The sequence below is a fragment of the Erigeron canadensis genome, chromosome 1 (assembly GCF_010389155.1).
Source record: "Erigeron canadensis isolate Cc75 chromosome 1, C_canadensis_v1, whole genome shotgun sequence".
In the NCBI taxonomy this organism is placed as follows: Eukaryota; Viridiplantae; Streptophyta; class Magnoliopsida; order Asterales; family Asteraceae; genus Erigeron; species Erigeron canadensis.
Genome location: NC_057761.1, coordinates 47679929 through 47692928, shown reverse-complemented (window position 1 = coordinate 47692928; position 13000 = coordinate 47679929). Strand labels below are relative to the sequence as shown.

The 13000-nt window shown below is 34.7% G+C and overlaps 2 protein-coding genes across 3 annotated transcripts; one reads left to right on the top strand and one right to left on the bottom strand.

The window, feature by feature from the left end:
- Window positions 1-2331: 2331 nt before the first annotated feature.
- On the top strand, window positions 2332-6731 carry LOC122605779 (translation initiation factor IF3-1, mitochondrial). Its single transcript, XM_043778738.1, has 9 exons — window positions 2332-2518; window positions 2807-3033; window positions 3367-3454; window positions 3585-3652; window positions 3814-3912; window positions 4078-4134; window positions 5237-5305; window positions 5464-5541; window positions 5882-6731. Exons 2-9 carry the CDS (start codon window positions 2827-2829, stop codon window positions 6557-6559), a joined length of 1344 nt encoding a protein of 447 aa, XP_043634673.1. The 5' UTR covers window positions 2332-2518; window positions 2807-2826; the 3' UTR covers window positions 6560-6731.
- A 784-nt stretch (window positions 6732-7515) lies between these two features.
- LOC122583992 (receptor-like cytosolic serine/threonine-protein kinase RBK2) lies at window positions 7516-12255 on the bottom strand. Of its 2 annotated transcripts, XM_043756369.1 has the most exons (9): window positions 12149-12255; window positions 11652-11751; window positions 10217-10624; window positions 9121-9372; window positions 8579-8733; window positions 8423-8502; window positions 8181-8316; window positions 7933-8082; window positions 7516-7816 (listed from the first exon to the last, which is right to left on the bottom strand). In XM_043756369.1, exons 2-9 carry the CDS (start codon window positions 11743-11745, stop codon window positions 7667-7669), a joined length of 1425 nt encoding a protein of 474 aa, XP_043612304.1. In that variant the 5' UTR covers window positions 11746-11751; window positions 12149-12255; the 3' UTR covers window positions 7516-7666. The 2 variants fall into 2 exon arrangements, with proteins under 2 accessions (XP_043612304.1, XP_043612301.1); XM_043756366.1 differs by lacking the exon at window positions 11652-11751 and having other exon boundaries at window positions 10217-10632.
- Window positions 12256-13000: the final 745 nt, after the last annotated feature.

Sequence of the window (13000 nt, the reverse complement as noted above, 5' to 3'; positions counted from 1 at the left end):
CGTCAAACCTTTATATCTCAACCGACTCTTAGTCACCCACAATATGTTTAGTTGATAATTACCAAAAAGCGTTTGATATCAATGTTAAATTAACATAAGCATTTTATCCACTTCTTTTTATTTGTTTAAGACATATTCGTGTAACAACGTTTTTTAAAAATATGAACAACAAAGAACTTGTCTTGTTACATATGTGGTAAATATTTTAAATAAAGATGTGACACATAAGATAAACGCAAATTTGTCACTCACATCCAAATTTTGTATTTCCAGGCCATTATCTTCTATACTCCTTATTAAAAAAAATAGACCTCTGTTGAAAGTTACATGGAAAAAATGTCAAAATTGTCCTCCATTAAAACAATACCTCATAAATACGATACAACCCCACTTTAAATGAAACAAAAACACCATTAGTTCCTCAACCTTTAAAATAACTATACTAACCATTATATTAATTAGATTTACATAATAGCCCACACTACTCGTCGTCACCACAGTCAGTCGCCACCACCGCCTGTTACCATCGCATTGTGGCCACCGCCGTCTCATTTACGCGGGTACCATGCTAGTATATTATATATATAACAATCCATAATTCAAAGTAAACGGCTTAGTTAGCTTATGGTTGGCTCCCTTGTTTCTTAGCTGTTGTTATGGCCTTACACCTGTCTTTCTTTTTTCTTTTTATTTTTCTTTCTGACATTTAATATTCAAATCTATTAATACTTACAAAATTTATATACTCGTATATCTCTATTACAAAATTAATCATGCACTTAACTTATTTTCTTCTTTTAATTTCTACCGTTTCAACCTTGAATTACTGGGCCACCTACAACCACCACCAACACCGTCAGTCATAAACTTTGTCCACCACCACCGTCGCCAAACACCACTGCCAACTTAGCTTCACAACCACCAACACCGTCAGTTATAAACAGCCTCATCCAGATCTTAAACCCGGTGACCAAATACCACGCCAACAACGCCTAACCACCACCAAACCACCCTGGACATAAACCTCATCGGGATCTATAACCCCGGTGGCCAAACACTGTCATTAACCTATCCATACACAAATATAAGAAATCAGATACATACCGCCGCCACCATCAAATGACGATATATCGTCAACAACAACGAATCTATGCAATATAACATTATTTATGGTGATAAGAAAATGAAATATTGTGCATATTTTAACATATGTGGCTCCGTAAACTTTCGCTGAGAAAACGGTGGGATGATATTGTGGGAAAGTTGAATATGTTGGTGAATAAAACTATACAGAGAATGAGAGGAACACTTAATTTGTACCGATATAAAACGAAATGGTGGGTGCATATATAGATGGTTATTGTTAATCTGTTATCTTGTGGACATATTTGTTTTCTTATTATTGAGACGTGTCAAGTTAGTGTGAATGAAAAAAAGGGAGTGTTTAGAATCAAAGAATAGAGAATAAAAATATAATAAAGAATGTAAATAGTGAAAAAGAGAATGATTATCTAGAAAGAGAATGGATTCCGGTACCACATAGAATGAATATATGAAAAATAAAATTTTAAATAATAATACATTTATTACATATAATGAATATATGAAAAATAAAATTTTAAATAATAATACATTTATTACATATAACATTTTAAAAAGAAAATAATTTTTTTTTTTTCATTCTCATTCATTCTTTACAATTTGTAGAGAATAAAAAGAATGAAATTGATTCATCTTTCTTTATTTTCATTTTTTTTTTCATTACAAACAAACAAGAGAAGTCTTTTCCATTCATTTTATTCCCTTTTCATTCCATTATACTAAACATCCCTTTAGGCAAAGGCTATTCTAATTTCATTAATTAACAAAACTGTTTTGCAACTTGCAACTATCTACATGTTTAAAGGATTTAATATAATTTTATATGGCTAAAAATATGTATGCCAAATTGAAAATCGGAGAAATTAAAGTTTAAATCACGCACATAATACTATATTTGTAAAGCACTTTACATCATAATACTCATTCTTTTTCATCTTTTATTCCAAACGTCTAGATAAATTTATACTCCGTTAAAAAATTAAAAAAAGTAAATAAACGAAAACCTTTTAGTCATGTGTACCAAGTATGGTACCTACATTACAAGGCTATATATATTGATTTAGTTCTGTTAAGTGGTGAATAACTCTACCATATGGGATCGGTTTTTCTAAATAAGGGTCATTATTAAAAACTAAACTTGTGATAAAACGAAAGCAAATCGAAAAACAACTATAATGGTTGGTAATTTCCATATAATTCGTGTGTTTAAGTTTCCGTGTCGACCCCGGGCAAAGCCGGGGGTATACAACTAGTTCAATATTAAACGGGTTAACTAAAATACGACCTGGAACATGACCCGAATTGAGCCCAAACCCGTTTGATTCCGATCCTTCCCTCACTCTGTTCCCTTTTTCATAGCTTCCTACCCAGCCTCTGTTTCAATTTTCACTACGCCCAATCCATCTCAGTTTTCTCAGTATGTTTCTTTCTTAATTCCTTTTTCATTTCCTATGTCCAATTCATCTCTACATCTTTATTATTTTTTTTATCTTATTATTTGTATTTGCATATATTGTTAGTTGATGTAAAGCTATAAAATTTAGATGTACTATATATTTAGCTTCAATATATGTAATAAAAAATATTCCATTCTATAGAATATGCAAGATGATTTTATATAACATATATATAATTTTTTTTATATGGGTTTGTCTTGAATTATAGTGGGTTAAGCTTAAAATTTGGATATATTAATGTGACATAGGAAGAAGAAGAAGAAGAAAAATGGTGTTGTTTGGGCTTAGAACGAAGCAAGCACAACTAAGGGCTTTATCGAAACAGTTTACAAGATGCTATTTTCAGATATATAGGTCTTCTTCGGTTATTCGCGAAGGTAAAATTGGTGTTTTGAATGGTCAAAGTTTGAATTTTTACAACCCCCGTGTGGAGCTTGATTACAATGTGCGATTTTATGCGGCACCGGCGGTTCAGGTAAACGTAGTTGTTATGACATTTATGTGTTTGTAAGAGTGTTGCAAGCATAGGTATATGGGTTGAACTTGTTTATGTTTGCTGAAGGGCCTTTGGCCTAGTGGTATTCGAGGTAATCCATCATCCTGTTTCAGCACAAATGTGTGAATAAGTAGTGTGTGGATGTATTTTAACAAGGGGTATTGTAAATTTTATGTTGGGGAATGCTATTATGTATTATAGTTATGGTTCTAGTATTTATGAATCAAGTGAAAGTCTTTGAATCAACCTGTTTTTGTTTTGTGGTTGTGGTTGTGTGTTGATTTGGCAATATGTTTTGAAATGGGTTTCTAGGTTAAGCCGAAGTATGACGACAAGGATAAGCGTCCACGAATGAATGAGGAAATATCTGCTCAGTATGTAAGACTCGTGACCGATGAAGGTTTGTTTGCTAATTCATATATATTTTGGTAATCTTTCCAACTTATTTTGTCATGTATATTTTTATTTACTTTAGACCATTTAATTCCCTTTATAATCTTTAACCATAATGCAAAAACCAAAAATTGCAGGGCATGGTGTAGTGTCAAAGCATGAAGCATTGCAGCGTGCAAAGAGACTCGACGTTGATTTAGTTGAGGTACCACTTTTCTCTATAGAGTAATGAGTACCTAGATCTTTCTGATAATGACATTAGCATTTTCCTTTAATGTCCTAAGAAGCATCATAATTTCGTTACGTGCTATGAAGCCTTCTTATATTGATATACTATTAACAATATCTTCATGTTTTGTGTTGCAGGTTCAAGGAGATGCTAATCCACCTGTTTGCAAGCTCATGGATTATAACAAAGAAATGTATGCAAAGCAAGTAAGGGAAAAAGAACAAACAAAAAAGAAGGTTGGTTTCTTCTGCCGGATTCCTTTGCTTATATTCTTGATATTCTCTACAGTATGCTAATATATAATTTACTACAAGAGGAGATGTCAGGTTGTTCTAATACATGAAATATACGAGACTAAGATTTTTCTATATTTTTGTCTTATATATGTCTAATTTTTACAGTCTAACTTGGTTTTACGTAAAGGAGGTCTGAAAGAAGTTCGAATTACTTACAAAATCGTAAGTTCCTTCCTTAAATTCTGCTCTATGGAACTAGTTTATACAACTTGCACCAATTCCTTTGTTATGCTTGTTATTGTGAGTTATAACTAACCTTATGATTGTTTGTAAGCTATTAAATTTAAATGACATGTTGATTTTATCATATATTTTTACTTGCGTAGCTTACTTGCTTCAGTTTGTCAGATGAAATTAAGTATATTAGATGTAGTCTAGTTGTTTTACTTGAAAACAAACTTCTATCTTCCTTGATATCTTTATGTTTACTACTATATAAAGATTATTATCCACCCCCTTATTTTTAGAAATAGTTACACAAAACTTAGTTTGAAAATGCCCTAATTACCCTTAATGAACCCTTTCTTTTGGAAAGAGTCATAGAAAGTTACCCAATTTGCTCTTTATGAACTAATTTACGCCCTCAACCCTTATTTTACTAATTTACATTCTGAACCCTTAATTTTTAAAATATCTCCACTACCACCTTCACATCAATTACGTTTATACCAACCTACACAACTCAACACCACCACCACCACCACCACCAATAGTCACCGCCATCACCACCTGTCGCCATCACAACCACCACTGCCGCATTGCGCGGGTAACGTGCTAGTTGAAGTTAATGAGAAGCGCTGATTCCTGTACAAAGGTGGAATATATTGAACAAAAGGTACTATCGCATGTTGGGAACTTTTGAAACACTAGTATCCGACTAGGTTACTAACCGAGCTTTGCGTACCATTAGACTTCAGTCTAAAGAGAACTCTGATAACATTCAGTATTCTAGTTAGCTTTTAATTATAACAAAAATGTGTAAACATGGAGAATAAGCAATTATATCACATTATATCATCAACTTAACATTAATTAAGAGTGACTAAGCTAATGTAGAGAACTAGAGTTAATAGAACATGATATGCCCTTGTCTACCAACTAAATCATAATATAGACTTTTAAGAAAGTCATGCATTAAACTACCATCATTTTTCAAGTTTAGGCTGTTAACTTAGTTTTATTATCTTTGGTTTTCAATAAGTAGTTGGCTTCCTTTATTTGTGCTGTCTGTTGATGTGTATTCACAAAATGTTTATTTTTCTAGGATAAGCATGATTTGCAAACAAAAGCAGATACCGTTAAGCGTTTAGCTGATCGTGGTTACCGGGTCAAGGTATGTTTATAGCTAATATACTGTTGTCATTGTTGATAGGGGCTGATTTTAATTAAACTTAACAAGTGGTATGTCCAATGTTAAATTGTTAATCCACCAGTATTCACATTCAAAAATATTACTAAAATTGGATTTGATAACATTCTTGTGTTAAACAGTGCATGTCAGTAATGGTAGCGGGTGTTCAAGTTGAAGATCAGGACTTGGGAGGACTGCTATCACGTCTCTTTGCTCTGGTACAATAATGTGCATTTCATTATTTCATGTGGTTCTTTGCATTTGAGATAAAAGTAAAAAAGGGTGGGGTTGTGTTTGACCAGAGATGCTTTTTGTGCAAAAGTTAATAGATAATTATGAGGTTTTATGATCAGAATTATATTAGTAATTTGATTTTTTGAATAAAATAGTTTAGGAGGTTTTATGCACCACAAGTCCACAAGAATACACTTTTGGCAACTTCCCACTCGTGTGATCTATTTGACTTGTCTGAGCTGAGCTCTTTACTAGTAAATACGTTGGAATAGCTCAACAGCTACCTCTGATTTTCTTCGATCTTTAAGAACTTGTGTATTGCAGATTGAAGAATTTTCTATTGTGGAGAGTGGGCCTAAAGTAGAGGCAAAACAAGCATACGTTGTTGTCCGGCATGTGAAATTTGGGCCATTGAAGAAGGGACCGGGCAAAAAGATGCTTCTAGAACCGTCAAATAGTAATATCTCAGCACAAAGCCCTGAACCAGATCAAAGCTTGGATGAATCTGATTCTGCAACCAAGGAGGATACTGGTCCTGTAGGTACAGTTGAATCAGATTCGGCTGATGATATTGACCATGAACGAATGGTGAAGTTTGCACCAAAAACAACAAATAGGTATGCTGCTAAACAATCAAATGTTACGGTTCCTGGACCACAAAACAGGTATGCAGCCACGGGGACAACTTTCGCTCATCTTGTGAGAAGAAATGAACCTGAAAGTCCAAGTCAAACCCGTGTTAGCAATCAGGAATCCGATTTAAACAGACGGGGGCCAGGGGTAGCAGCATTAAGTTACGGGATGTTTGGTGCACCAAAACCGAATAATGATTCTCAAAGAGGAGGTGGCCCCCAGCAATTAAATAGGTACAAGAAAGGACCGAGCCCTCAACAACCACCTATGGATTCTAGGGGTGGACGGGGAGATTTTAGTAGAGAAAATTCGAATATGGACCCTAATGGGATTAGGGACAGAAAAGCTGGTGCTGGTTTCCGACGATAAGTACACAATTTTGTACAATGAACTTTGCAGTTCGATGTTCTACGCAATGTAGCACTTGTAGGGGGCAACTAAACTTATTGTTGTAGTATCCATTGCTATACACTATGCAGTGCTTTGGTAGCCCATTAAACTATTAAAGCAGCAATGGAATGATTTTTTGTTTTGATCTTTATTTTTTATTTTTTGCCGGAGGATGAGTTAGAAGAAAGTGTTCTGACAATATAAATTTCTTAATGTAATACTAATTACAGTGACTCAAAAGCTGTAATAATCAACTTATTACTGCTTGAATATGCAGTGTATACATATAACTATCTCATTACTTAACCAGGCCCGTATGGAAATTAACTCGCTTTTTAAATAGGGTGGCTCAATTGAGTGTTTAGAATGGATTAAAGGAACTCATGCAGCTCACATGGCTGTTCAGTGATTATATGAGCCGCTGACTTGATGGGCTTAAAAGCATTTCTTTCAGAGTATTCAAACTCATGTCTGAATAGTGAGTACATCAGCCTCAAATGTGCAAGCCAAGCAGTTGTATTGTGGCTATTTTGATCAGTACTGCTATCCAAAAGCAGAGTAGTAGAGCCAGACAAGAGAATTCCACCAACATACTCAAGACAAGTGCTGACAATAGTACAAAAGTTGGTGTGCCGTGAGGGATGGCTGGTAATAAAGGTTAACTTCTTGTATTGACTAACGATAAAAAAGTTGACGTTTGCTTATTAAGTTATAGCCAAACATCCCTAATTGACTTAATGGAGCCATCAAGTCTCAATCAAACAGTCCCAAATCGGAATCACTTTCAAAATGCATGTCCGATCACCTCCAACATCTGTAAGAACTTCTCTTACATACTTGCAACCAATCTGCTATGAAGATTTAATACAATACTCTTTTTTGGGGAGGATGAGAACCAACAGAATGTCAAAAGGTCAACTGAACAAGGTACAAAAGATCTGAAACCACATATTGATTGGTCATGGTCCATTGCTATATTTGTACAATAGAGCAAGTAGTTCTTTTAAAAACTAACATTAAGAATAAGTTTTTTTTTACAAGTTGACCCTTGGAAATCTCTCTAGAACTCAACAACCAACATATACTCTACAACTCCATTTCAGTTTTCTTTGGTGGATCGTCTTGATGTTCTTCATCTATTCCCCCAGTAGACTTCCTTCTTCTGAAGGCGGCACGCTTTATGAACTTTTTACCATTATCAGGAATACCTTCATCACCGCTTAGAATCCTGTAGACCTGTGTTACAATATGCAACATGGTTAAATTTTGAAGTTCAAGATTATAAACGTACGGTACACAAGTAATAAAGCAACGGAAGTTAATGGGATACTAGTATAGTAAATAGATGTCACCTTGCTCATTTTTGGACGTTCGGTTGGACAATGATTGATGCATTGAGAAGCAACCCATATCAAGTCATTGAGCTGATCCATGTCACAGACACCGCCAAGATGAGGATCAAGAAGTTTTTCAGCATTTTTCGCATTGATCAAAGGTTTAGCCTGCCGATCATTAGATACATTAGTTTGTGGTTGGTCAAGGAGAAATCACATACCCATAATTAGTTTCTGGTTTGCATCTGTATGAAGATGATACATACCCACATAACCAGACTCTGCTGCGCATCATCCAAAGCAGGACGTCCCGTGATGACTTCTAACAAAAGGACTCCATAAGCATACACATCAGTTTTCTCATCAACCAAGCCATCTGTGAAAACCTCAGGAGCAAGGTAACTGTAGTTTAATAACGAAGATAGAAGTTAAAAAAAGCAAAATAAATACCATCCGGAAAAGATGCACTATAAGCGTCAAAAACAAAAATGGTCCTTTGCTTTCATACCCAAATGTCCCTTCAAACTGTGATACAGTGAGGTGTATCCACTGATCTGGAAGCCACTTTGCCAGCCCAAAATCAGATATCTATGGTTATACCAAAAGTTAAAGATCATCTAGACATAATGATAAATAAAAAGAAAGTTTCAAGTCATAGGATTACCTGAGGTTCAAAATCCTCTGAAAGCAAAATATTAGCTGCCTTGATATCTCTATGAATAATTCTCCGTTGACAACCCTCATGAAGATAGGAGAGGCCTGATGCAGTGTCCAATGCAATGTTATATCTGATTGTCCAATTAAGTTTCTCCTTCTGACCTGAGATAGGTAAACAGTGTTGAATAATTTCAGATAGTATTTTAATCAAGAATTTATTATTATAAAGATCAAGCTAGAACAGATGTAATATGTGGCAAGATTTGCAGAATATACTTATGACAGTGTCGACTCAGGCTATGTTTTATTTCTAACATGCCAAACATGTTAGCTAAAATATTAGACGGGTCAAATGAGCTGGACAAGTTAGAATGCTATTGAAACAATAGAATTATTTTAACCATATCTGCACTAATTGTTCGTTAAAGATTTGGAGAAAATGTGTTTTGGCTCGTTTCAACTGTTACCAGAATATACACATATACCCGCTAACCGACCCACCCAATTTCCTGCCTCTAGTTATAATGAAAAATGTAATTATGAACTAACCCGAAAGAAGAGAAGCTAAGCTCCCATGATGAGATAGAGGAAGAACAAGGTGCATGCCGCCCTCAACTCCATAGCCAATAACATTAGAAATGTTTGGATGATTGACGTGGACCAGGATTCCAAGTTCAGATAAAAAATCAGAAGTCATCTCTTCAGGTGTACCTCTGATCAGTCGTTTTACTGCTATAATTTGTCCATCTTGCAAATGACCCTTGTAAACTTCAGAATAACCTCCTTCTCCAATCAAGTTTTCTTCACGATATCATACAAAGTGCAGAAACAATGTTAACTCTAAGATTTTATTTTCATGCATGTAAATATTATAGGGCATATTGCATAGTGAGTTTTATATAGATAACCATGTTTCATCGCAATGCAATAGACGAGTGCACAAGTATAACAAATAGTTAATTTGAAACGATATTAATCTTCATAGCTTTATAGGTAATTAGTAAAAGGGACTTTCTTTTAATAACGAACTAATCAGTTGATTACAGGAAAAATAATCTATTGCCGAGCAAATAGCAGGATATGTATCTGTTAGTAAAACAAAGTAACCAGTTCTGTACACATAATTTCAGACATCTGCTTCAGTTTCTCTTTTTTTGAAAGGATCTGCATCACTTTCTTCGTAAAATGTTTATGATAAGAAATTTGTAATTCAAAATTACTTGATCAAAAAATGCATTGAATAGAAGTAAAAGTCTGATGGGTCAAAAGTTGCCCAAATTGTAATTTTAAAGCATAAAAATTTGCCCAAAAATATTGGTTATAACTTAAACATTATCATACTAAACTAGTATTTTTTACATATAGTATCTCAGATCAAGCAAAATCAGACATGTTTCGGAAGTACCAAAAGTATCCATATGATCCGAATCAGTTTGGACCCGTTATTCGAACAGCCCAACCCACCCATATTGCCACTTTTACTATATATGAACTTGAAGGGCGCAGAAACAAGTTCCACAAGAGCATATGTTTCTCAGAAACATTGATGGCAAGAAAAGGCAAGTTAACAAATTAAAGAGTCAGTGCTAAGAATAACATAGCTTGAAAGTTGAAATAATAATAAGCGTGGGAGAGATAAACATACTATGACTGAAGTTGTCAGTGGCATGTTTGAGTTCTGCAAGTGAGTAATTTTTCCATGAGGCCTCAAAACAATAAAAGTCAGCATCTAATCGGGAAGGATATTCTGAAATGCTCTGCATGAGTTTCCGACTCTTCTTCTTTGTCAGTTTCTTTAAAGAAGGTATGCTAGGCAGGCCAGGATTAAATGTGTGCAAGCTTACTGTTGGTGCCTTTTTTAAATTTCGTAAAAACCCATGAGATTGTTTTGGATGAGTTTTTGGATCATCTTGAGCTTCTAAATCTGAAACCCCGGATCTCGAAGAAGATGAGCCTGCAGTTTCATAGTCCTTGGGTGATGCTGGTTCAGATTTACTTCTACTTTCCTCGACATTCTTTAGTGGCGACTCGTCCAAAGCATCGTCATCTTTATCTACAAAGCTAAAGTTTTAGCAATTAATGTTATAGAAAAATTTAGTCACAGAAGGATAACTCAAGATTATGAAAGAAAATGGCAAGTACATGCAAATTGTAAAGGAGTAAGGGTAGATGTGGCAAAATGATTCTGTTGGATAGCAGATGATAATGACTGTCAGTGGCACAACTTTTACAAAAATCATGGAAATCAAGGCTGGACCAAACAGGTTGGAGGGAGCCTTGACTTGAACCATTATTCATGTACTTAAGGCTCCTTCGGATCATGACACAACCATCATATATATAAGGACTTGGAAACAAGCTACCTACACCTAAAGGCAGGAATTAGGTTTCGCAGAGTCAGTAGTGACAAACCACTCTGTCTTGCCTGCCTGTTGACCCATGTATTCTTCAAAGTGGGCAGGCAAGCTTGGCTTACGAAAACCATTAAAATAAGTAATTTTAGGTGACGGTCGAAATGGGTTGTGTGTGTGTGTGTGGGGGGGGGGGGGGGGGGGGGGTACTATTCAACAAAGTTATATCTAACTGTTGAAGAAAAAAGTTTAGGATATGCCTTTAAAATACACCTGAGAGATTTTAAGAATTGCGACCTCTGACGCTCAAAGTGAAAATTTGATTACGAAAAGAAAGGATAGGATACAACGGGCTTCATAAATTGTGCACAAGGGTAGTTAATGATGGTTTAAATCAGAAAACAGTTCATGCAGGAAATAGATCAGCAACTATAACTGTTATTGCAAATTACGGAAAGTGTTTGGGTAGTCTCAAACACATATCTCTGCAGACTTCAGAATTTAGATAAACGTATACATATTCTGACTTTTATTTCTAGGGGAGCTATTAATTGCACAATTTTCTCTTAACACACGAAAAATGTAATTCAATATAGATGAACAAATAACAGAAACTAACAATGAATGATAATACTCATGACAGTGCAGTTAACAACATTCCAACTTACGGTAAATCATAAAATGCCAGAAATTAAGTTTCTTTTTGCAGTAATGGTTGACATTTTCTACCTTCAGTAGAAACAGAAACCGAAGAATTGGAGAAAAGAATTCTGTTATTTTCTACTGCAAATATAACCCCTTCCTTCGTTTCGTCCTTAGCCATGTATTACTGACAATATTAACATAAAAAAAAATTCAACAAAACATCATATATAAAACTAGTACATTTACAAAATAAACACATACAAAAGCTTCATGGTTGCATAAGAGATGACTAAATCAATATTATTCCCATGATAACAGACGAATAATTACATATATATATAATATAATAAACGATACATTCTTTCGTCGAAAAAATCTAACATAATTCATAATTCATAAACTGGTAAGAAAATGATATATCTAACAAGGCTAATGGTGAACAATGTGAATTATACAAACACCAGATAACAAATAAATGAAAAGATAAATGTTTTATTTGATATGCATTTGTGAGGGCATGATTAAAAAAAAAAAAACAGAAAATCAAGGATTGTGAAAAGGATAGAAATAAAAAATAGTACCGTTGAGGTGAGAGATGCAAGAACCAGAATCCTTCATCTGATGATGGACAGAAACATGGGAAAATAATGGTAGCCATGGTTAACCTTCTCCCTCCTCCCATCTTTCTTTTATATTGAATTACATATTTGGTCCATCAATTATTTGTCAATTTTCTATTTTTGTGATGGCGCAACATCGTAATTTTGGTAGCCATAAACCCAATTAATTTTTATTTTTTATTGACAATTCTAAGGGCTGTCATTAACAAAACTTTTTTTTTTAATTATTAAGTAAAAAAAAAACATGAACAAAATGATTAAACCGAAGTTAGACTGTACCCAACGAATCAAAATTGGTTTGTTATTCTGTTCTACCCAGTTGTTGCAAAAAATGGGTTCACAGTTAAGTTATTTTTACCATGCTTTGTTAGTATACAACGTTGTTTACTTGTTTGTAATTTTGTATAAGATCAAATAACTTTAGCAAAAAATTCATATACTTGCATTAAAGCACATGACACAATAACCCTGTTTGCTTATGTGGGATTTTACATCGAATTGTTTTAAAATAAAACATAGTTAAAAACATATGATATATTACATAAAAAATAGGAAAAAGTGATGTTATGTGTTTTGAATGGTTCTCTTGCAAATGGCCCGGCCCGGCCCGTGACCCGCTAGTGCATGAAAATCGGAACCATGACCCGACTCGTGATGGTTCGGTTCGGGTCAGGTTCGGGCGGGTCACGAGTTTTCTTCACCTTTTTTCAGTTTTTAGCTTGACCCGGCTCGACCCGCGCAACCCGTGACTCGAAAATACAACAAAAGCTTGACCCGTGACCCGACCCGTTAACCCTTCGGGCGTGGCTGGTC